A 23,001-nucleotide genomic window follows, 5' to 3' on the forward strand; every position below is an offset into this window, starting at 1 on the left:
ATATCAGGGTCACCACTACTGCATAGAACTTTCGACTGGAGACGAAACACAAAATCCCACAAAGGTCCTCAAGACATGAATCGATGTCATTGCAGGCTGGTGGGGTATCTCTGTTGTTACAGTACATCGCTTCGTGTATCTCCAATGGGCTGAACAAGACGAGGCATTCGTTCTCTCCGCAAAATTGAGAAGCCTGGATCCTAGACTCCTTCGTCACCTGCGATCACTGACAGCTCATACTGTGATTAGCGAGCTAACGTCGTGCTTCGTCTCCGAGATCCACGAAGGCACGTATTCACGCCAAGCCATCCTCATCAACCGGGCGTAAGTTCCTGGGTCACATTTCAAAGAACCTCTAGTGTCATCTCAAGTGATCTCGGGTGTCTGTCACCTTCCGTTCCATCCCTTGGGTTGTTAATTGACATCTCAGCCCTTACACTCCAAGCCACGTTGCCTCACTTCCAGATACTGCATCCGTGTGGCGTCTCATCCTCAGTAGTGATTGTGATACATGTTCTGCTGCTGGTGCTGGTCCTGCTGCTGCTGAGCATACTGGTCATGCATGCCATAGGAGTGCTGGTCTGTCACCGTAGTGTTGTAAGTGGCTGTTTGTGATGCCGCTGAGTAGTTCTGAAACGAAGCCATATCTGCCGGCTGTCCGTACTGGGCATCGGGGTGCCCATAGCTCGTTGCGCTCGAAGGACCCATCATCATCGTCATCGAATGTGCAGACATGGGCGTGGACATGGCTTGTTGCGCAGGCGAGTAGTTCGATCCCAGCTGCGTGTTGTTGTGCGCGTAATGTCCAGGATGGGATGTGGCATTCGTGAAGCCGGCTTGCGCGTACCCATGTGCATTCTCGAACGCCTCACTCTGGTCGATATGACCATGGGCTCCATTGACACCTACGTTCGCGAAGTAAGCCGATTCGTTGTACCCCAGATGGTTCATGTGAGGGCTCGCTTGCATCATTGCCGGCGACTGGGTGCCAGACGCAATGTGATGTGACTGGACGCTTTGCGTGTAGGGCGAAAGACTAGGATCATGTTGCGTGGCCAGAAGAGGGCTTGCTGTGGCAAGTTGCGTGGAGCCGAACTGTTCCAATGGAATGCCTTGACCCAGATACATTTGCGGATTGGCAGACTTTCCAGATCCCTTCTTGCCTCCATTACCAAGCAGGTTCTGCTGCTCGATTGGGCTGATGATTGTGTCCGCTGTGACGTCCTTCAGCTTGATGAGGTCCAGTACCGGCATGGCGATCTGTTCCATGTGCTTGCCCATGTGCACACTGAGCTTCTTCCAGCTACTAAGTTTGTTGCCGCAGAACTTGCATGGCTCGTCCTGTGGCCTGATAGAGGACTCTTGTCGGCACGCGTCGACAAGTTGCCAAACCTCGTGATCCTCCTGTCTTCCTCTGCTCTTGGCGTTTGGCTTATCTTTGTTCTTGGGCTCGTTCTTTTTGTGCTCACGGACCAAATGCTGCACGAAATTGTCCTTCCGATAGCAGACGTGACTGCATTCTGGCACGTTGCATCTCCAGGACTCCAAACGACGATGACGCTCATTCTCGTGTCGAACCCAGTCAGCCTTGCGCTTGAAGCTTTTGCCGTCGTTGCAATTTGGGAATGTGCAAGAGAACGGCTGCGCGTCTTCATGGACGTGCTTGGTCCAGTCCGAGGGCTTCTGAAACTTCTTGACCTTGAAGCAGAGAAAGCACTCGAACTCGGCAGGAAGGCGCTTCACTGGTGGCAAGGGAATACCGGGAGGGAACAAGGCCGGCGTCACAACGCCTTCGTCCATTTCCTCGTCAATATCCGCCTCCCCATGACCATGCACAGAGAATTGAGCGACTGCTGTCGACGGGTCTTTGTTGCTCGGCCGTGGTGTCAGGAGTTTCGCCTCACCACCAAGCTCATAACAGAAATCTTTGGAGGTACAACTGCGGCCTAGGACAGCCTTCTTGTGCTTCACTCGTGAATCAAGCAGCTTCTTGTAGCGTCGAATCTGTTCGTGACCTATTCGATCGATCAAATAGGGCTGTAGACGAGGATTCAGTTGCTTCGCGTGATACTTGAATCCTTCGGAATTCGGAATGATGTTCTCGGCACGGACGCTCAGATCCATTTTGATGCCTGGTTCCGCCAAGTCGTCTTCTCCTTCATAGTCGTCGTCATCTTCGAGAGCGATGTCCCTGGCCGATGTCAGACCCGGGAATTCTGCAATAGGATCGGCTTTCGGTGATGCCATGCTCATGACAGGCGGCCCGCCATGTTGGGCCATCAGCTCGTGCAGCCCTGGAGAAGACTTAGCACTGCTGCGATTGCCGACGTCGCTCTTGCTACGAGCTTTCCTCAGCAGATGCAATGGACTGCGCAGACCACCTTCAGCTTTGATCTTCTGAGAATCGGCGCTAGTAGCTTCGCCATGCTGGGCATTCGTGACCGATGTATTGATAGCGGCAATGTCTGAGGACCTCGACTTTCCGAAGCTCGATATCCTCTGAACGGGGTTGATGCTGGTAATGGATTCACGCTGTTGTGGACTCTCCACTAGTTGCAGCGGCTCTTGGTACTGCGACGACTCTGCGCCTCTCTTGATATTACTGTTGCTTCTGCGTGGAATGAGCTCATTAGCTTTGTCTCGTGCCAACTTGATCAAGGTGCTGCCGCGGGCACGGCCACGCTTTACCAGCGACAAATGTCGGACTCGGCTGCCATCGACTATGGACTGAACCTCGCCATCGCTCAGCCGCCGTCTCGTGCCCCACGTGGCAGCACGCGAAGCTGTCTCCCACTTGGCAGACTCTTCGTTGTATCTGACCATTGCCGCATTCGAGGAAAATGGTTGCCATTGATCGTTGTAAATGGGGCCAGTGAGTGGATCTTGCCACGGCCCTCTCCGATAGAACTGACGTGGTAATGGCTCCAGCATCTCCGGCGGGATTTCCTCGTCTTCAAACCGCGGAAAATAGCTCCGATCTGCTACTTCCCCATTTAAGTCATCTTCCTCCACTGGAGGCGACTCCGGAGCTTCGCTGCCACTCTCGGAAGCGAGCGCCTCGACGTAAGAGCTATCATCGGAGTAGTCGTCTGTGCTGTCTTCGTCAATCATTACACCTGGTCCAGGTATGCTGGCGTCAGAAAACTTGGGAAGACCCATCGCGTCTACCCTGACACCAGTGCTCAATGCCCGTGGACGGTCCGTACGGCGTGCTACCTGATCGACGATAGACTCGGTCTTGATCAACCAGTTCTCTACGTGTTCATTCCGTGCGTTGAGCTGAAGGTTTTCAGCAAGCTCGTTCACGGTCGCGACTTCACTGAGAGTCCTGTTGGTGGGATCCTGCCCTGTCCGTGGACTAGCGCTATCTTGAACACCCGCGTCGGGCGCTCCTGGAAGTCTCAGACGTGAATACGAGACATGTTCGCCGCTAGCAGAACTTTGCCCTGGCCGAGTGAGACTCCTGTGCGTGGGAGGGGTCGCATGCGCTGGTGAGTCGCCATGCGAGTGAGAAGATACCATGATAACGGGGCTGACGGAGCCATGTCGCGATGGTTGAGGATGTAACGACCGAGCGTCGGTTGATAGCTGAAGCGTATCGGCCCCACGCTTCTTATTTAGCCGACCCATGTCGTTATTCTGAACTGCAACAAGCTGTGCAGGCGCTGGCCTCGCGCTGCCAGGTGGACTCGGTGTGAGCAGATCCGCACCAGAGATGTATCTGGGCTGATCCAAACTTGCACTTTTGTATGGCTCTTGCAATGCCGTCGGCGGAAGCTCCTCGTGTCCAGAATGCTGGGAGGAGCTGTCGAGGATATGTGGAAGTGAGGCCCCGTTCGTTGGCAGGTACTGGAACTCGCGTTCCCAGATAGCTTCCTGAGGGGTGGTGTGCTCACTTATGTAGTTGTCTGTGGACTGATCTGGCGTCATATAATCGTCAAAGGAAAGATCCAGGCCCCCATCAACGGCGGCCCTCGACATTAGTTCTGCTGGTGTGGTGTACGTTGGGAAGTCTTCGTGCTGAAGGCCATCACCTGCCGTTGGCAGATCTGGAAACGGGTATAGCTCTTGGGTTGGATCCTCAACTGGTACCGAAGTCACGCTGGGTTGTGTCTTATGTTTCCTGCGGTCGTGGGGTGCCACTTGTAGTAGGGAAGGGGAGACGGTACCGTCAGGTCGCAGTCTTCCGTTGGGCGGCTGTTGATGGCGGTCTTCAATGTCTGTGGACAGGGAGGACGAAATGAGAGGGGCCATGATAATTCGGGCTCTGCTAGGTTATGAACCTAGCACAGACTGTATAGAAAGTCCCGAATGATCCACAGATCATTGACGAGTGAGGACTAGCCGTGGCACTTGCGGCATGTTATGTTGAAGTGCCGCCAGGACCAAAATGTACGAAATGATAGAGATGATGGGCTGTGCAGATGAATAGCAGTTACGGATTCGCGATGCCTCGAACTGCGGAGTCGACGTCCCAGAACCTTGTGTAGCAAGCGCGCAGAAGGTCGATGCTTGTGTTCACAGGACCGAATGCGGATATCAGTGATGGCGGCGCAATCTGGGTGCCGTACCTCGAGGGTATCTCGCCAGGATCACGACCTGTGCGGATGACAGGCTGTATGCTGCACAGCAACACTAGCGCAATGCACAGGCTGATGGAAGGCAGACTCGGCGGGGTGGCGGTTTGAATGTCTGTGTATCTGGCGCGGAGGACGGTCAATGAGTGGTACAAAGTAGCAATGCGGTCGAGGACAGCCAGTGGGAGGAAGTGTAGACGAGACTGCGCCATGAGCTAAACTCGACACCGCCGCACTTTGAGCATGCCTCAAGCCACCACAGCAGGGGTGTCCCATTTACACGCGCTCCACCTGAAGCTTTACCGGTCGCGTGAGGTCACTGACGTGCCAATAGGCGTGTTTATGGGGAGTCATACCCCGGGAAAAGCAGGAGCTCCCTCCGTAGGAGAGCTTAGAACTTTGGTCTGCGGAAGAACTTTGCCTCTATGAAGTACCTCAAGGTCTCCAACTCATGCCCACGGACACCAGACGGTACCCCTTCGACAATATGTCATCGATGCATCGTGAATTGTGCGTGTTGAGACATCGCGAACACCTGAGACGCAAGCGCTGTTTTAGTATTTCCAGCGCAGAAGGTTGGTGAGTGACCTCCTGACCCCCTCGATAGCATGTTAAAGCCGAATCAGCCTGACGGAGCCGCCAAACTCGCCTTGCGGCTGCTTATAGGGCTGCCAGATCTGGCCTTAGGTAAGGTTCTTCGACTGGGATTCGGGAAGGTCGAGGCAGTGCTGTTTTTAGTCTCAGGAGATTTTGCCCGCAGGCTAGCGCGGTGAAATGGGATCATTCTTTGCGGCTTTGTGCGACCTGACGAAGGTCTCCGTGAGGAATGTTTATTCTGATGTCACCGGCATGAAACAGAAGCACGCTTGAGTGTCTTGAAGTCGTGGAAGCATTGACACTGCAACGTGAACTGGGAGAAGACGCCCGTTTGTTAGTCGTCTGGGTACTGTTGCCAGGGCTGTTCGTCTATACGCTGCTCAAATGTGCTATAGCTCGTACAGGGGTATCGGGTATCGCATCACAGGTATCCTCCTACGACTTTCCAGAAGGACTGAGCCTTCCATGATCTCGCTAATCTTCTTCTGCTCGGCCTGCCACTCTTCCTGTCGCTTCTTCCACGACACCATAGCTACTGTGAGCTGCTCATGCGTCGCTCGAAGGTTTTGGGTGTCGCGCAGAACCGCATCGTAAGCGGACTTCTGCTTGTCGAGATCAGCTTGTTTGCTTCTCAGTTCCGCTGCATGATCCTCGCGCATCCTTTTGCTTCTTGTGTCATGCTCTTTCCTCGTGCTCTGGACTGCCTTCTCGTGATCGTGCTTCAGATTCTCTATATCCTTCTCGCGTTGTGCGGTCAACGAGGCAAGTTGAGCCTCTAGTTGTCGACGATGTGAAGCCGCGAGATCATCGATCTCCTTGGTCTTCGCCTCCATCTGCTGTCTATGTCTTATGGACTGCTCTTCTCGCTCCTTCGTCTTGGACTCGAGCTTTTTCTCCAGGTTGAATGCGTGGGTTTTCGAAGATTCTAGGTCTTTCTTCTGCCGACTATGGCGGTCGATCAGGCCCGCCAATTCAAGTTGGACCGATCCGATGGCTGCTTTATGATCACCTGAAAGGATGCTGCGCTCCTTGTCTTTGGTGTCGAGGAGGACTTCGTAGTCTTTCCGGAGAGCTTTCATCTCAGCATGATGTTTCTCTTCTCGTGCTTGTGCCTTGCGGCGCAACTCATCCACCTGAGACTCCAGTTGCATCTTCGCAGAGACTAGATCTTCTTTGGCAAGCCGTGCCTGATCAGATGCGTCGATCGCTCCCTGATATTTGCTTTTCCAGTTGGACGCCTCGTTCTTGTAGTAGTTCAGTTCGTTGTAGATTTCTTCGTGCTGCTTCCTGATGTGATCACGAGACGTCTTGACCTCCTGCAGCTCAGAGACTGTTCGTTCGAGCTTTACAGCCAGACCATCGTGCTCCTCCTGGAGTCGCATTTGACGTGTGTTGGCTTCTCCGCGCTCTGCTTCAGCCACATTGTGCTTCTCCTGTCGCGTCCTCAGATCTGTGACTGCTGCTTGCATAGAATGCACGTCCTTGTCGCGGTCCTCAACCTGGCGTTTCAGAGCGAAAGACTCTGCTATGAGTTTCTGGATGACTTTTTCATACTCGCTCTTGTTGGCCTCTAGCTCAACTCGAAGGCTAGCAATCTCGTGCGTTCTGTGGTGGTCTAGCTGACTTGCGAACGACCCCTCGGCCGATGGTTGTCCCTTCTGTGCTTCATATTTTGAGAGCAGCCTGTTCAGCTCTGGCAAGACTCTCGTCAGCTTCGACCAATCCTGCGTGTCTTCTTGGGCGCCCGCGTTCCTGGGCTCTTGGTACTTGCTGGATAGTGGTGGACTTGATAGGTGCTGCGAGTCGCTGTAGTAGGCCGGCGGCGGGAATTGTGCAGAACCTGCTTGCGGAGGATAGCCATACGGATAGCCAGGGCCCGGGAGAGCGCTGAAAGTAGGCGCATGCATCATAGTAGGTGATTGTGCAGGCGATCCAGTAGGGAACGGGGAGCCATGGTCAGACCGCGGTCCTCCATCTGCAGGATGCGGGTACGGTGATGCAGTCGGAAAGCTGGAAGGAGGCGCATTGTACGAGGGCTTAGATGTGACCAAATAGGACGGTCTGCTACCGCTGCGAAGCGATCCTCGTCTCGATGTGTCTGATCCCGGCGGCGCTGGCCATGTGTTATCCTTCGCTGCACTCTGGGTGTCGGGCACCGCTGGTGGCTTCGGTGGTGTATGAGTCGGCGGAGGGGGCGGCGTTGGTGGCTTTTCAGGCTTGACGCCTAGGTCAGACGTCTGCGGGCTTTTCAGCTCAAGCGACGCCGCGCTTGAACGCGCAGTGGTCAAGGCTTTCCCCGTCTCATCGTCCGAAGCATCTACGACAGTAGGCTGCATCCGTGAAATCGAGGACTGATTGAGTGAGCGGGTTCTTGAGGTGGAAGTTGAGCGCCGAGTACCTGGCATTGATTGCGAAACAACCCGTGAGAGAGTATTCGAGGCGCCCATTGTTGATGGTTGTGATTCAGATGTATTGGGAAATGCGCCCGGTATCAATGGATCGTCTTGAGAAGTACGCATAAAGCTCGCTGACACTGGTCGTGTTCTGCCATTCAAGTCATCACTCGCAGCTGCCTGGATGGACACAGATGATGAGTCTCGTAGCACAGCTGGGTCGATGGCCCTGTTCTTGTGCCAGAAAAAGGGCGATCCAGGTCTGGACTTAGAAGGGCTCTGGAAGTCTTCAAGCCCCCTTGATACTGTCTTTGCCAGTCGTATTGAAGCCTGACTAGACGCTCTGCTACTAGACAAGTCGCTGTCGACTTGCTCCAGATCTTTGCGGCCTCTCGGCTTGGCCGTAGTTTGATATGCTGTGGTCGACATGGCAATTATTGCTCTTGGACAGCGGGGCTTTTCTGAAGCACCAAAATCAAGATTCGGTATTTCAAATGGTCATTGCGGGTTCACGGCGGCTCTTGGCTGGTGTGACAGCAACTATGAAATTGAATGGAATGAATGCATTGAGTGGTTTCGCAGACTTTCTTACCTTGCGGCATGTTATGAGTGTATGGAACAGACCTCAGCTTCGACAGAGACAGGCGAAAACTTGAAGGCAACTGTGCAATATCAAGCTCACTCACTCCGTGGGCGCTATTTTTGATTGCTACCCAATGCCAACACTGCCCAACAGGCAGTCCCCGGCAAAGTAGTGGATGCCATTTTGCATGAACCACCGAAGACCCGGCATATTGGTTCATAGGAGATCACCAAAAGCTGGCAGCCTCAAGGGCAAGCGTTTCGAGATGTGTTCGATTATGATTGGCGTGTTGATATAAGTGACAAGGAGAAACACCATTGTAGAGGTGAGAGCAACTGTTCCTGAGTTAGGCGTTATCTCCGTTCGCCAAGAAGAGCTTCCTCGACCTCAGAAGTCATTACAGCAGCAGCCCCTCAGGACCTCAATGCCACACACGAGACAATGAGTGCTGCTTCAAGAGGAGCGAGAGCTCTAGCTCGCTCTCTGCGTCAGCCCACTCGAGTTCAAACCCGACGATACGCATCGCATGGTGACAGCCACGGCCATGGAGGCAGCTCCGGCAGCGCATACGACGCACCCTCGGGAGCCACTGGCTCTGAGTCATTTGGTGTATGTGCTTCGACCGGACGCCGGTACATATGATACTGACCGAGTACAGCCCGGCTTCTACGTTGCAGTAGCTGCGATACCGCTATTCTACATTTCATATCAATTAGCCTCGGACCCGGGCAACTTTATGGACAAATTCGTGTCAGGCTTCTCTACGCAAGAAGTCAAGCGCGACAATGACCGCAACAACGTGCATGCCGCCATGCTGCAGCAGCTTATAGACGACAAATTCATACTGAAGACGACGCCGCGAGGAGAAGGCGGTCCCCCCATTCGGTTCATTGAGTATGTACTCCGCCTCTGGTTCTGCGAGAAAGTTGAATACTAACACGGCCACAGGGGTTTGAACGGCGGGTCGCAACTGAACGTTTCCGCCAGTGCTGGCGCAACCGATTTGTCCGCATTGATCAAGCATCAGCTCGAGGAACGAGAGAAACGTGAACAAGAACGCATGTCAGAACAGAATACCAAATACGCGAGCAGAGGAGGAATTGCTGAGTCTACGGGAGTAGTTTAGAGGTCACACCCGAGGATATATGGCTCAATGCAACTCGTATTGCACATTACAAATTTGACTTCTGGCTGTCCGGCTCCCCAACCAGCGCCAGGAAAGAGGCGTGGACTTCCTCGGTGAGATCGCTGGCTTGCAGACTCCGTTGCATCTTCCTGTACGCCCGTCTGGAACATTCGCGTGTGATTGCGCTACCAGCGAATGCAGCGACAAGCAACGTCTCGGCACGGTCCATTGGCTCCTTGCCCACATCCCACAGACCCTCATGATATATCTGTCTCCAAGCAAGGAAGGTGCCGAGAGAACCTGTGAGCGTATCTCCCTGACCACCAGAGCGTTTCAGGCCACCTTCGAAGTCGGATGTGGTAGTCTCCCGGCCTTGCGAGATATGGTCAACTGGTCCCTTCTGTATGATACACACGCCACCTAGCCTGTCCGCAAGACTTTGGCACACCTTCGAGGCATCACCATCGGTTTTTACGCCGAGCTTCTTTGCCAACCTCCCGAACTCGACCACGTTGGGAGTCAGTATGCACTCCTTGTAGCCCTCAATGAGTGATGGTTCCTCCTGAATCAGCCACAAGGCATCCGCGTCCAACACCATGGGCAATGGAGGATCATTTTTCCTAGCTGCTTTTATGACTTCTTTCACTTGTTTCTGCGTGACCACATCTCTGCCCAGCCCTGGTCCGATCACAAGCACATGTAGTCGGGGCAGCATACTGATGATCGGTTCTGCAAGCGCGGGACCATCCGGCTGATCTGCTTGTTGCTCTTTGCTGAGAGAGTGCACAGATCTCAATATAGGGCTGACCATAAGATTGGGAGAGTAGCTCTTGATCGTGGGTGCCGCCGAGGGCTCACAGAAGACGTAGCTGAGATCACATCCTAGCCGAGCGGACGCCATAGCACTGAAGTATGGCGCGCCTGTGTAGTCTGCTGAGCCTCCGATAACTGCGACGCGGCCTAGCTGGCCTTTGTGGAAGTGTTCCAGGAGCGGCGGTACGAGTTTCCGGACCTTAGCCAGCATGGCTTTAGACTGCGAGCTGATCGCAAGGGAAGCCATCTCGTCTTCGGGCGCCGTCATGTCGCAGAGGAAAAGGTTTCTTAGGGAGGACGACAGCTATGGTTTTCACGGACGTGGGCGATCTCTTCCGTTTCATATGATCCCAGTGCAAACATGTGTATCTCAGTGGCTGCCAACTGCGGTGATGTCAGAACGTGGGTGCAAGATACATCGTCATTCACTGCCTGAAGTTGTTGCGGGCTCTAGTCAGTCTTCGCTGCTGCTTTGATGGCAACGATGCCCGACGCTTAGATGTATGCACAACATCCGTCGTCGCGTCGACGTCTGCATCAATGGCCGCCACGCTTCGCAGCTATGGTAGTGTGGAAGGTTGCAAAAGCTCGTGTGCGAAGATGACGGAACGCTCTTCCGGAATCCCTGCGAAGCCAAGCATCACCGAAAGTCCACACGCGAGCCTGCCACCGGTTCCCGCGGGTGTTTTGGGCTACCAGAAACGAGGCCAAAAAGTAGGCCTGTCTAGACCTCGGGACCTTCAGTGTGCCTGAGAGTTCATGCGAGGCGGTTCATCCCTTCTGTCTCTCAATATTTCCTCTACCAGTTACCACAGGCGCAAGGCAGGGACGAAAAAAAGCCCGGAAGGCCAATCTTGCATAATCTTTCACGTCTGTCGAAGCCACAACCATACAGCAATAGGACCCTTCAACCATACAACGACTATCCATAGATGCCTCTCAAATTCTCATTGAGAGCACTATGGCCTTCTAAGAGCACTCCAGCAGAAAGTCCGTTGTCCGAGTGTGCAGTATCTATGTCACCGGAGAACTGCTTCAGGATCGCGTTACTTCTCAGACAACTTCCGCTGCCACCGGACATCATACCTAGCATTTTGGACTATGCCGGAGTAGTTGCACATGTGATAGGAGCCGAAAACGAGCGACCATTGATGGTGTCACAGCGGAATTCTGGACTTGTGCATACAGCAACTGGTATTCCTACACATGTACATCGACCGTCTGTACGCAGCATCATCTTTACCACCATCTCCCATGACCAAGGCTGGAGTTGGGACACAAGCCACCAGGGGACCTACGACGGAAGCTGGACCTGGTTTGAAGCAGGCACTATGATGAAAACCTCTGAGCCAGGCCTTGAGAACTGCAAACGCATAGTCACGAACATTCATGCGAGCAAGGAGTTCAAGGAGCATCGGGTTGAATGGCTTGCGGACGATCCGGACCATCGACTGATCTTCAAGAAGTTGATGGAAGGCGAATCCATCGGGTTGAATGTCTGTGCTTGCTTTCCTGGGTGGCAGAACATGGTAAAGTTCTCTTCAGTATGTTTTACGTATCAACCTGTGAGGAAGGTACCCTGAGACTAGACGGCAACCAGCGATATATCTCCTCAGGAATTGCCCTCTGACGTTGCTCTCATTGAGCCATTCAGAACTTCCTGGCGTGGTCCTGCACAAAATTTCCGTTGTCGATGTGCACAAAATCCACACCAATCAGGATCTGCATGCTGGCCTGGTCGATGAACTTCGCTTCATCTGGGAACATCCTTGCGATGTACTCCGGATCCGACTGCATCTCACGCAGCGACTCAAGATTGTGCGCCCAGAACTCGGCAGCGCCATCGAAATCCATGATCTTGATACCTGTGTCGGGAACGTTGCGGTACTTCTCGGTAGAATGGAACTATCACGAAAGGAAGTCAGCATCAGCGTGTACAGTGCATCAAGAGCACCAGAACCAAAGATCATACCTGCGAATATCTCACGTAGCCATGTTGGAGATGAAGGGTGCCGGCAACTGTGACGCAGCATTAGCACCATCATCCAGGACGGATTGAGAGTCTATTCATGCACCTCTTGGATGTTCGTAAGCCCAGTGCTGATTGAACTCATCCTCACTCATCCCTACCTTGCGATTGTAAAAGAGCTTGACGTGCCACATTCCTGGATTGTGTTTAGTACCCAAGGCCAAAGGGGACGCCCTCTGAACATACGCTCGAGGTTCATGGTGCAGGAGGGCTTGTACGACATAGAACAGCACTCATCGGGGCCGCCCTCTTTCAGGTCTTTCAGCAGACTGGAGTTGTCGCACGACTCGGGCAGACGCGGCAGGACGCTGGAAGCTATGGCCAGAGGAGCCAGTAGCAGACCAAGGAGAATCTTCATGGTCGTTATCCTGTCAATGTGGCGGGGGTTGTTGGTGCGGTCTCTCTACTAGATGATTGCAAACAAGCAGGTACTGAGCTCTTCGACAACAGCTTGGGGATGCGATCGATATTATATATTCCGAGGACGTTCTCGCCGTTGCCGTCGGTTCGGTTCTCAACGTCACTGTTGAGGTACGACGATATCCTCATCGGTCTAGCACAATGCCCAAACGATCGATCGTCACGACACCTACTCAAATTCGGCACATAATGCGGTACCGGCCCCCACTGTGCCTTGTAAGAATAGATTGGCAGGCATGGAGCTCGCAAAATCACCAACAGTGCTGGGCTAGAGACCGTGGCGCGATTCTCGACTATCGTACACGGTTGATTTCCCATCAACTCTTGATTTCCTTCTGGAGCATAATGTGGCGCAGATATGAAACATGCCGCCACGAGCAATACCGTACTATCGCACTGGTAACGCTGTAATAGCTCATTGCAGGCTACTGCGCCAGACTCTCCTCAAACTCAGGATCCGAAGCGGCAGTCCCTTGTATTCCACAAGGCTGTGGTTGGACACAGTGCCATATCCGGCAGCCAAGTACCGAGCCAAGCCCTGGAGTTGCCTCCCGCGGCTCCTGGGGCGAGGCATCCGCCAAGAGCACCTTACAATCCCTTCTACTTGAAGGCTGGAAGCGACCTATGAGAAGTACACGCAGCGTCAGTGTGGCCACGGAAGGCGGCGTAATCATCTCTATCGGGTCGCCAAACGATTTGAGGAGCCTTAGCTTTCTCTGACCATACTCGATAAGTGAGCTGTCCATCAAGGTGGCTAATTAGCAGAACGAAATCGATATTCGGCATCACATGCAGATCCCAGGCAAGGGCCAACGGCTTCTACCTATAATTCGATATGCGGCGCCGCTTTACTGACAGAATATCAGCAGCCCGGCGGCGAACAGAGCTTTCCTTTAAGCTGTCTCAACGAAGTCACAATCAGACCGAACTGTAGTCCATTGTTGATCCCTTCAAACACAGCGCTACGCCAATATTCAGATCTTGCTCGCACTGACACCTTCAGTATCCGCAACCCTGTACAGATACTTCACCGCGCTAGCCTTGCCATCCTTCAGATTATTCAGTCCTTCGACCACACCACCGAGCCCACCAGCAACGACTTCATGCGGATGCCCGCTGAACCATCCCTCACGCAATCCCTGACCAAAGAGCCGGTACCATGCAAAGCCCAACAACGCCAGATCATCCGGCTGCCCATGTACTGATCCGACCGTAGTGACCGACTGCGTAATCGAGCTTGGGATTTCATCATATTTCTTGCCTGGCAGCACGAGTGTGATCGCCGCGCCGCCCTTTTGCGAGAGCACCTGGCAGATGTTCTGATATGATCCCTTCTCACTCACTGTTCACAATACCGTCAGCTTGTGCGTTTCGCGGGTCTTCGAGGTCGACCCAAGAACATCAGCAGTACTAACCAGCATCATAAGCAAACAACACATCCCCCTTCGCCGCCGCCTTCAGCCCCTTAACCACCTCCTCATCCCCCTTTCGATAATCCACAACCACATCCCCTTTCCCCTTATCCAACAACCCCTCCACGAACCCAATCCCATTCCCCGCCACCGCCAGAATCGGATGCACATCCGCCTTCACCAACAATTTGATCACAAACGCTCCCACCGCGCTCGCCGCGCCGTACACGATCACGCCCGCTTTGGCTGCTTCGCGTGCAGCATGCACTTTAGCGTAGGGTTCTGGAAGCCCAAGACGCGCGTACAGGCCGACAGCGGCGGTCATGGCGGCGAGAGGGATGGTGGCGCCTTCTTCGAAGGAGGTTTGGGGCGGGAGGTGGAAGGTCGTGTGGGCGTGGGCGAGGGTGTATTCCGCGAAGGCGCCGTGAGGTTTCCTGTGCACTGTCGTTAGTTGTCTGCGCCCAGTGTACCTTGACAGATGTTGCTTCTGGAGAAGTAAGACGTTACCACCACTCATCCAATACCTTGCCCCTATGCGTGGTGAACTTACATCATCTCATGAAACGCTGCAACCCGATCGCCCACGTGAAACTCGGTGACACCCTCACCCAGTGCATGTACGTAGCCAGCCACATCATCGCCAGTATTCATAGGCGGCAGCTTGCCGGACATCACGACGGGGATCTTCCAGTCCTTGGGGTTCGTGCCGACGACGACATTCCGGATCACGAGTTGGTTGGGTCCTGGGGTCGGGATTGGGGAGTCGATGATGGTGGTCTTGAGGGGCTCGTTGGGAGCGCCGGTTACGAGGACTTCTTTCATGATTATGGTAGTTTCACTGTCTGTCGAAGTTATTGGGCTGGTTGTAGTGGGCGTGAAGTCGCCTCTGGATGGCCACCCCCTTCGGTTGCTAGTGTGACGGTGCTCTTGAAGCCAATGCTCGCAATTGTTGTTGCTGACTTGAGGTCCTGCTTCAGATCAGGTGTGACAGTCTAGTCTCAGCAGAGCAAATTCAAACTTGAGTGCTTTGTCTAGTGGCCCTCGAGTCAGGAGTTATAGAATATAAATCTAGCATTGGACGTGATACCGAGGTCTCTTCATCGGCGGTATATAGCGTCATCGGTTTCTCGACTTTTCCCATCGAGCAGACCTGCAAGCGAGCCACCATTGCATGATATTTCGGCATATGTTTCCACCTATTTTGCAGCAATCACGCAATGCTCATCTATCACTTGTCGTGATAGTAGAGGGGCACAGCCGGCGTTGGACCGAGGTCTACCTAGGTATCATTACAGGGACGGTTGCAAAGGAAGGAGAGGGGACGGTGGGGCCGGAGGAAATTTGGTCTCCTCCGCAGCAGTCATCCGGTCTTTCATGAGGCCTGTAAGAATCTAGTCAATCGGTCTCGGTCGACTTGGTTCCCGTCCCCTGATTGGAAGATGGCAACGCGGTCCCCTCGTGGCAGACCTTCACGGGCAGGTTTTGAGGCACAGTCCTACCTACGACAACGATGACACGCCGTGCTCTGATGATGGGATTGTGGATAGTAACGGGTAGGCCCAGCTTGACTGACTCGCTACCCATCCAACAGCACGAGAACTCAGGCAGCCGACCTGGCGGTGTCTTCATGTACAGTAGAACGCGACCCCTATCAGAGGGTATCTCTGACACTCAATACGCTGCCACGGCGTCGTTCCACAACTTCTTGCACATCCGCATCGACTATGGGGCCCTTGTACTGATGCTTCCCGATGATGAAATAGTACACGATAGCAAAGATAATGACACCTCCAGTGACCTAGCAAGCTGATCAGCAATGGCTTCGCTCTGGGACAGCCCGTTACTTACGACGATCGAATAATTCATGGTCTCCGCTGTCACTGGCGTCGCTGGGGGCCAGACGGACCAGAAGACAACGAAGATCATGTACAAGCAGGCGTAGGCATTGTTGATGATCCCGAACCAGCCAGGAAGGCTGAATGGGCCCCATACCAGAGGAGCGTCTTCTATCACGACTGAATCATGACGGTGAGTAGGTGGCGCAACGTCCGAGCCAGGTCCTTCTGCGATTTTCTTGTCTGCACCCGCAGCGGTTTCAGCATTGCCCGGATCGACGACAGTGCTGCTGTCTATTACTTCCGGGTCGTAGCCTTGGGTATGCTGAGGGTGTTTGATATGTGGCGCGATCTGACCTTTAATGCGGCGGTACAGCAACATCGAGCATGGCATGAAGTACGACGTATAGAAGCCAGTGATAGTCAAGCTGACAACGTCGTTGAAGGCGACGGCAGAACCGATGTAGATCAGATGCAGCAGCGCAGCCAGACCTGAAACAACACACACGGCGATGATCGGCACTTTGTTGTGTTTGGCGACCTTGGAGATGGTGCCCGAAAATGGTGTCCCTCGCTCGCGAGCAAAACTCCAGGCCATGCGGGACGCAGTGGTCGTGATGCCGATGGCACAAGCCCAGGTGAGTGCAAGCACAACGGCAGCCATCACTGTTGCTCCCGCTTTGGAGTTTACGGCGTCTGATGACAGTCAATATCGTCCTCGGAATGCTGCACAGAAGCAGGACTTACTGTAAAACACCTGAATGAAGGGATAGCCAGTCGCTGTCTCGAGGACCGACTCAGGATCTCCAAGGCAGTAAAGCACTTGCGCGGAAGTCAGTCATCTTCTGATCAGTTTATAGAGGGCGTTCCTGACCTGTTACAAGCATAACGAATCCAACCATTCCGTTGATGAGCATACTGGCGCAGATGGCTCTAGGAATGTTCTTTGCCGCATTGCTGACTTCCTCTGCTAGGTGCACCGACGCATCGGCTCCAACAAAGGTAGCTACCTGGTTGACATTTAGCGTGATACAATCGACATCGCCCAGCCATGACTCACATTGCCCAAAAAGCCAACACAGTAGCTGAGCCCCTGTGTAGGCCAGCCTCCATTGTTGTACGCAGTAGCCCAGACGAATGACGAACTGCCATGGGGCGCAAAGTGCCACAAAACAGCCACAATAGCCACGAATCCGGCCAGATGGAAGACAATGATGAAGATCTCGAAACGTGGCAGCATGCCTGGCACGACCGTGTTGACGAGGACGCAAAGGGTGACTACAGCCCACGAGAGAAGCGTGCCTTGCCAGAGCTTTCCTTCATAATCATCGTTGTCGAGGATGATCAGCCCTTGGAGGATCGTGCCAGCGAATAAGCACTCTGTCGCTACCGTCGCGACCCAGGCGAGCGACGTGAGCCATCCAACTACATAGCTCGCAAAGACTTTCCAGCGAGGTGCAGCGAGTATGTAGACCCAATAGCACTGGCCACTTGAGATGGGCGCCATCGAGGCGAGCTCGGAGATCACCACATAAACGGAGAGCGTAGAAGACCAGGCAATGATGAAGCCGTAGATGCATCCGGCTGGACCGCCATTGTTGAAGGCTTGACTGAAGAGAGCTAGAACTGTCTCCCACGTGATCAGCTCGCAAACGGCGAAACCGAAGAGCGACCAGAAACCAAAGCGTCGCTTCAGCTGTTGCTTTTTGCCCAGTAGTGCCAGGACATCACTGTCCGTATCGGAGACGGCACGTTTAATCGGGTTCGTCATTCGCGGTGGAGATGCTTCGTGTTACCAAGATATTCCTAGGTACGTAAACAGCTGTAGGACGCGTTCTAGGAGTCTAAGGAATATGAAAATGGTACGGGGCTAGACTCTAGGAATATGCCATCGAGCGCGCGTGGGTCATGTAGGAAGAGAGGAAAGAGGTCGAGAAGTTGACGTTCTGTGAGAAGTCCGGGATTTTGCGCAGATTGGCTTTGTGGATAGACAAAAAGTCACGAGGATGTTGCTACTGGTAGAAGCGGGGCAGCGGTACGTATCGTCTTTCGATCTACCTGATGCTAGAGGCAGTCAGTGTGGACATCCCATTTGCTGTGTGATTCAGCGTGACGTGAGATGGCGTACAGCCTCTGCTTCAAGCACGACAGCTCTGGTACCTAAAGATATAGTCTGACACGGTGGTTTCGATGCGAAGAGCAACATGATGTAGCACGAGCTGTTTCGCCATTGATGTGCAACTTCGAAGTAGGCAAAGCAAAAGTCGCCTGGGGAATGCATTGCTTGTCGAGCTTGTCACCGTTAAGCCGGCGCCGGGAAGCTTAAACACGAAGCTAAAGGAGTGTTAAACCGGGGTTTCCACAGACTTGACTTGAAGTAGTGGTAGCGCTGAACCCTACGCATACTACTGCGCCGGGTGCCCGGGTGGCCGGTCCAGACCCTGCATACTGTATGGAAGAGAAACGAGACTTGAGGTGTTGCTCGGATCAAGGAAGGTTCCAACCTGATATTTCTCCCAGCAAGTCATGGTGTCGACAGTTTGTTCTTTGTTATTCGTCGATCCTGGTCAGCGTCAACTTGCGGCTAGTCGCACGGCGCCTCTGTAGGCTATGGTCGACGTCCATCCGGCCGTGGGTCAGCACGCATCGAAGCCTTGCTGTATGTATGCTTCGAATTGATCTTTTGCCTTGGTACATTTGCGCAGAGCTCGTAGACTTCGTGCGTCTGTCGAGACGTGCCCGCGCGCTGTTTGCTTGACGCAAGGATTGACTTGTGCAGGTACGAAGGCCTCTAGGACCTTGACCTAGAAGCAAAATTCACCGCTCGCAGCACTCCGTCAAATGTCATTCTGCTGGAGACGAATGCGTGTTCTCCGGGACTCGCGGACACTTCCTTGCTATCGACATGCCTGTTGGTTCAGATCACTTCGCCTTCTTCGCCTCGATCTCCGACCAAGATTGGCCTGCAGCCAACCTCAACTGCAGGCTCTCCAGCTTGCGCGACTTGACCTGCCATCGATGCTCCAACCAGGCCGCAAGCTCAGTGTCAGTCATATTCGCGAACTCTCTGATATCGAATCGATCGGCATGTACGTGGAACTGCCAGTCACGACTCAGGTCCGGCTGGGACAGTGAATCCCACATAGAGGGAGCCTGAAGGAAGTGATCCTTGTGCGCATACGCGACTGTAAAGTCGTAGACTGCTTCTATACTGCTCGATTCTCGCAGCTCTCTGACGGTCGCAATGAATCCTTTGGTGCGTGGAAACAGTGCATATCGCGGAATCGGCTTGCCCTGCTGCTTGCACCACTGCACGGTCTGCAAATATTTCTGGGGCGTGAAGCGGGTTGCTTCGCTGAAGCTGACCAGCCACTGGGGCCATCTGTATTGCTTCGGCCCTTTGAAGACCTTCTGTAGCTCGACTCGATCACGGTCCCAGTTCCGAGAAATCAGGGGCATGCCCATAGCCCATAAGCCCCAGCCCAGGAACGGCACCCATTTCAGCTGTTGCTTGGCGAAGTAGCGCTGATATGCGAGCATGTTGGACTTGACTGCAAGCTGCTGAATAAGATAGAAGTCGGTCCATGATACGTGATTGCACACAACTATAGCTGACTCATTTGGTGGGAGATCGTCGCCGGAGGTGGTGATTCTTGCTTTGTTGAAGCGAGTGAAGATGAGCTGTATGCCATACCACACCCAGAATGCGATCTTGCTTGACAGATGGTATGTCCATGTTGGCGCGATGAACGACAGCGGTAGTAAGAGGGACAACAAGACGTCACTGGCGGTTAGGTGCACCAGCCATGGGACAAGTATGGCAGCTGCGCGCAAGTTCCTCAAAACGACACGAGGCCGTAGAGGTTCGAGCACTGTTGGCATTGTCATGGCGATGACAGAATCATTTGAGTTCTTTAAGAGCCGAGCGCTAAAACATACTGTGAGAGCAATGATTGACCTATGTTGCGCGAGGCTCTGTAATCGAGAAATTCGTTACTACGATGGCAGTGCCGAAATGTATGGTCGTCATCATCCTTGCCCTCCGAGCAGGCTTTCCCCACCAAACCTTCTCAGCGTGTTGCGAAGCTCACCACCCAGATGGCATTTTCTACCCTGGTCGTCGCTCATCGCGAGACAGCCACAACACACGACACGACGAGAACCTTCAGGACTGACACATGCAACGAATGCACTGCGATGAAGGGAGAATCGTATCCCATTGAGACTGCAGATTCAGCAGCACTCAATCGTTGCGGTCTCCGGCACCAGTCCTAGGCACGTCTTAGGGGCCCTCCCCCCGAAAGCGATGCCTCTAGCTGTTTCAGGGTTGGGTACGGCGAGGATCTTCCATTAGTAGGCCCTGGCTGTAGGGTTCAGCATCGACTCCTGGCCCGACGCATTCTTGTCGCTGAATTCAGGGCTTGGGAGTCTTGAAGAACTCTTTGAAGCATCGGCAGGACACCAAGGCGATATACACATGGTCATCTCGTTCGATAATACTGCCCAGAACCATACTCTGTCTCGCTCTTAGCAACGAGAAGATCGGCGGGGAGATCTCCGATACGAGCTGACAACTGAGTCTGGACTTCTGGGTTTCCATTAAAATCGACTGCCACTGACCTTCCCACACACGCCATCGCATGCCGATATAGCTCGATCGGAACTTAGATTAGCATTGGTGCAACAAGGCACGACGTTGTCGTCTACCACCCCTAAACCCATTCTCAACGCCTTGCGTGTCACGATTCGTATTTGTGTGGCACCCATTCGCTTGTCAGCCGTGCCAGCTCTCCCCCCGGCTATCGTGTAACGACCAAGCCGCTCGAGCTTTTCTCCATCCCGCTTCCAGAAGGCTGAACCTCGCCGGAACGGCATCGCTCCGCCACATTCGAAGGCCTCGCTCGCTGTGTTCAGCATCATTTTTCGAATTGCCAGTACCAGCTCTCAGGGTCGCGCAGCCATCAAGCCCATCGATAGCGACTTCTGCGCGGTAGCCGGCGGTGTAGGATCAAGGTCTCATCTCCCGTTGGATTAACTGGTGTACGAGATCAGCTGCCTCAGGCAATATCCACTGCTTCATCCTAATACTACCATTTCTTTGAACTCCAGCTGCTGCTTTCCGTTCCGGTTGGCACATCTGCTAGATCAAGTCCTACCATTGCAGTCGATCAACAGTCGCAACGTTGTACAGGCACCTCGCTGACGACGACTGGATCGTAAGACTTATTCAAATACTGGCCCACAAAGCACTCGACTCCCAAATTTTCCACCCTTCCAAATTCTCGCACGTCTTCTGGAAGCAGTCTCGCTTCCTCTACAGCCAGGTTCCTCTGTACAGCGCAATCCCGACTAGCGAATGCAAAAGCGTTGGTGCTTTGTCCAACCCCAAGGCCAGCCTCATCGGACGCCACCTCCACATAACGGATATCGCCAATTGCTATTATTACTTAGCGTTTGACAGCAGCCGCTGCACGATCACTGCCCCTGGTAGTCATCCTAGTACCTGGACTATTGAGTAACCGGTCACATACGACATGGCTGGTATGGGTATACCACCGGGCGCCGAGAACTGGAATACGCCCCAGGACTACACCAGCATGAATGGTCGTACGTTGTACCTACCAGCCGCGGCCCGTGACAGTGCTAACAAGTTTGCCCAGAAAATGGCATGGTCGATCCGAACCAAGCGAGTATGGGCTACCTTCGGGGATTTCCCGCGATGCAGAAGAAGACCACCAGAGGTGAGGAGTACAGCATGTGCATGAGATAATGACACTGATGAACTCAAAGACGGGCAGCCAGCGAAACGCAGAGGTCCGAAACCCGACAGCAAACCAGCACAGACTCGCCGGCAGGAGCTCAATCGCCAAGCACAGAGGTTTGTGTACTATTCTGTGGGTTCGACGCCTGCTAACAACAGCAAGAACACACCGAGAACGCAAAGAGCAATACATCAAAGCGCTGGAGTTAGAGCTTTCGCGCCTACGTGAAGTCTACATGGCCGAGTCTGCCACCACTGCGAGTCAAATCGAGCAGCGAGACATGGTGATTCAGGACCAAAGAAGGGAGAACGAAGCGCTTCGACAAATTCTTGCCGCCAATGGTATCAGCTTCGACAACGAGCTCGAGAATCGGAAAATCGCCATGGGAATGCCGATCAAACGGGACATCAGCAACAGTCTATCACCTATCCCCATGTCAGTGAAACCACATCCGTATTCGAACGTGGTCACTGCGCCCTCTTCAACTGTTGGGTACTCGCCCTTGAGGGACGGATCCGCGTATACCAACGGTGGATCTCTGAGTGTCGGCCATTCACCAGGCACAACTCAGCACAGTAACTCGCCCAACGGTCCAGAGGTCAACGAGTATTCTCCGATGCCTCACATCAAGCAAGAGAATCAAGGTGTACCGGCGCAGCTATGGGTATCTTCGAGAAGGATCCTCAGTTGGGTATCGACTTCATCTTACAGTAAGTATATCGCTCTAATTCCAGCAAACAAGACTGACACCTCATAGGCTAGAACGTACATGCCGAGATCACGACGAATACTTGGTGCGTCGATCGGCCGCTTCGCCGGATGATGAAGATTCGGCCCTCTTCTCAGGCCATGCCTGATGGCTAGCTGCCCTCCACCAAGCCATATCGAATCAGTACCTTCCACAACAGGAGGTCTTGAGCCAACGTACGAGCATAAGGTCCCCGACTACAAAGATATCCAGACACTCAACAACCTTCTCAACCTCAGTCAGGTCATCCGAGACACCCACCAGATCGATGGTGGTCAAGTCACACCAGTGATGGCGCTTCAGTGCCTGCGGGGGCATCGAAACTACGGCACACTCACTAAGACCGACGTGCTCCGTATGATTGATTCGATCAAGGGCAACGTGCGGTGTTATGGATTCGGTGCAGTGATGGAAGATTTTGAGCTGCGGGATGCACTATCGAGTATTTTCGCTGAGAAACCAGAGACTTACGAGGGTTTTGACGACGATGGGTATGATGTTGATGATATCAATGATATGTACGCGTGAAGAGATAAGAAAGCACATTGCACTGACTTCTGCATTCGTGATATCTGTCATGTGTCATCCAGTGAAATCAATTGTGCTAAGGCTATATCAAAGGCCCCCCCGTCTGTTCCCACGCAGGCGGCGACCCGAGGCGAAATCTTGGCATGTCGCATCATGACCCCACACCTAAAATCCGCCC

At 53.6% G+C, this 23,001-nt stretch overlaps 9 protein-coding genes across 9 annotated transcripts; 2 read left to right on the top strand and 7 right to left on the bottom strand.

Moving 5' to 3' along the window:
* Positions 1–492: 492 nt before the first annotated feature.
* AB675_2652 (uncharacterized protein) lies at positions 493–4,254 on the bottom strand (the record flags this gene model as incomplete). Its single annotated transcript, XM_018142642.1, has 1 exon — positions 493–4,254. The coding sequence occupies one exon, from the start codon at positions 4,252–4,254 to the stop codon at positions 493–495; it is 3,762 nt and encodes a 1,253-aa protein (XP_018005200.1).
* Positions 4,255–5,563: 1,309 nt separating this feature from the next.
* Positions 5,564–7,996, bottom strand: AB675_2653 (uncharacterized protein; the record flags this gene model as incomplete). The annotated part of the gene is made up of 1 exon (XM_018142643.1): positions 5,564–7,996. One exon carries the CDS (start codon positions 7,994–7,996, stop codon positions 5,564–5,566), a length of 2,433 nt encoding a protein of 810 aa, XP_018005283.1.
* A 595-nt stretch (positions 7,997–8,591) lies between these two features.
* On the top strand, positions 8,592–9,276 carry AB675_2654 (uncharacterized protein; the record flags this gene model as incomplete). Its single annotated transcript, XM_018142644.1, has 3 exons — positions 8,592–8,759; positions 8,809–9,044; positions 9,099–9,276. 3 exons carry the CDS (start codon positions 8,592–8,594, stop codon positions 9,274–9,276), a joined length of 582 nt encoding a protein of 193 aa, XP_018005057.1.
* A 46-nt stretch (positions 9,277–9,322) lies between these two features.
* On the bottom strand, positions 9,323–10,357 carry AB675_2655 (ATP-dependent (S)-NAD(P)H-hydrate dehydratase; the record flags this gene model as incomplete). Its single annotated transcript, XM_018142645.1, has 1 exon — positions 9,323–10,357. The coding sequence occupies one exon, from the start codon at positions 10,355–10,357 to the stop codon at positions 9,323–9,325; it is 1,035 nt and encodes a 344-aa protein (XP_018005059.1).
* A 1,382-nt stretch (positions 10,358–11,739) lies between these two features.
* Positions 11,740–12,476, bottom strand: AB675_2656 (uncharacterized protein; the record flags this gene model as incomplete). The annotated part of the gene is made up of 4 exons (XM_018142646.1): positions 11,740–11,994; positions 12,062–12,108; positions 12,165–12,254; positions 12,305–12,476. The coding sequence occupies 4 exons, from the start codon at positions 12,474–12,476 to the stop codon at positions 11,740–11,742; spliced, it is 564 nt and encodes a 187-aa protein (XP_018004823.1).
* A 1,036-nt stretch (positions 12,477–13,512) lies between these two features.
* On the bottom strand, positions 13,513–14,772 carry AB675_2657 (Enoyl LovC; the record flags this gene model as incomplete). Its single annotated transcript, XM_018142647.1, has 3 exons — positions 13,513–13,880; positions 13,954–14,384; positions 14,501–14,772. The coding sequence occupies 3 exons, from the start codon at positions 14,770–14,772 to the stop codon at positions 13,513–13,515; spliced, it is 1,071 nt and encodes a 356-aa protein (XP_018004900.1).
* An 829-nt stretch (positions 14,773–15,601) lies between these two features.
* AB675_2658 (Choline transport protein) lies at positions 15,602–17,556 on the bottom strand (the record flags this gene model as incomplete). The annotated part of the gene is made up of 5 exons (XM_018142648.1): positions 15,602–15,748; positions 15,799–16,481; positions 16,533–16,607; positions 16,660–16,795; positions 16,846–17,556. The coding sequence occupies 5 exons, from the start codon at positions 17,554–17,556 to the stop codon at positions 15,602–15,604; spliced, it is 1,752 nt and encodes a 583-aa protein (XP_018005271.1).
* A 1,151-nt stretch (positions 17,557–18,707) lies between these two features.
* AB675_2659 (Lysocardiolipin acyltransferase 1) lies at positions 18,708–19,673 on the bottom strand (the record flags this gene model as incomplete). Its single annotated transcript, XM_018142649.1, has 1 exon — positions 18,708–19,673. One exon carries the CDS (start codon positions 19,671–19,673, stop codon positions 18,708–18,710), a length of 966 nt encoding a protein of 321 aa, XP_018004765.1.
* A 1,646-nt stretch (positions 19,674–21,319) lies between these two features.
* AB675_2660 (uncharacterized protein) lies at positions 21,320–22,823 on the top strand (the record flags this gene model as incomplete). The annotated part of the gene is made up of 6 exons (XM_018142651.1): positions 21,320–21,392; positions 21,446–21,526; positions 21,576–21,663; positions 21,710–22,211; positions 22,305–22,341; positions 22,456–22,823. The coding sequence occupies 6 exons, from the start codon at positions 21,320–21,322 to the stop codon at positions 22,821–22,823; spliced, it is 1,149 nt and encodes a 382-aa protein (XP_018004857.1).
* Positions 22,824–23,001: the final 178 nt, after the last annotated feature.

The sequence above is a fragment of the Cyphellophora attinorum genome, assembly GCF_001299255.1.
Source record: "Cyphellophora attinorum strain CBS 131958 chromosome Unknown Contig2, whole genome shotgun sequence".
Classification (NCBI taxonomy): Eukaryota; Fungi; Ascomycota; class Eurotiomycetes; order Chaetothyriales; family Cyphellophoraceae; genus Cyphellophora; species Cyphellophora attinorum.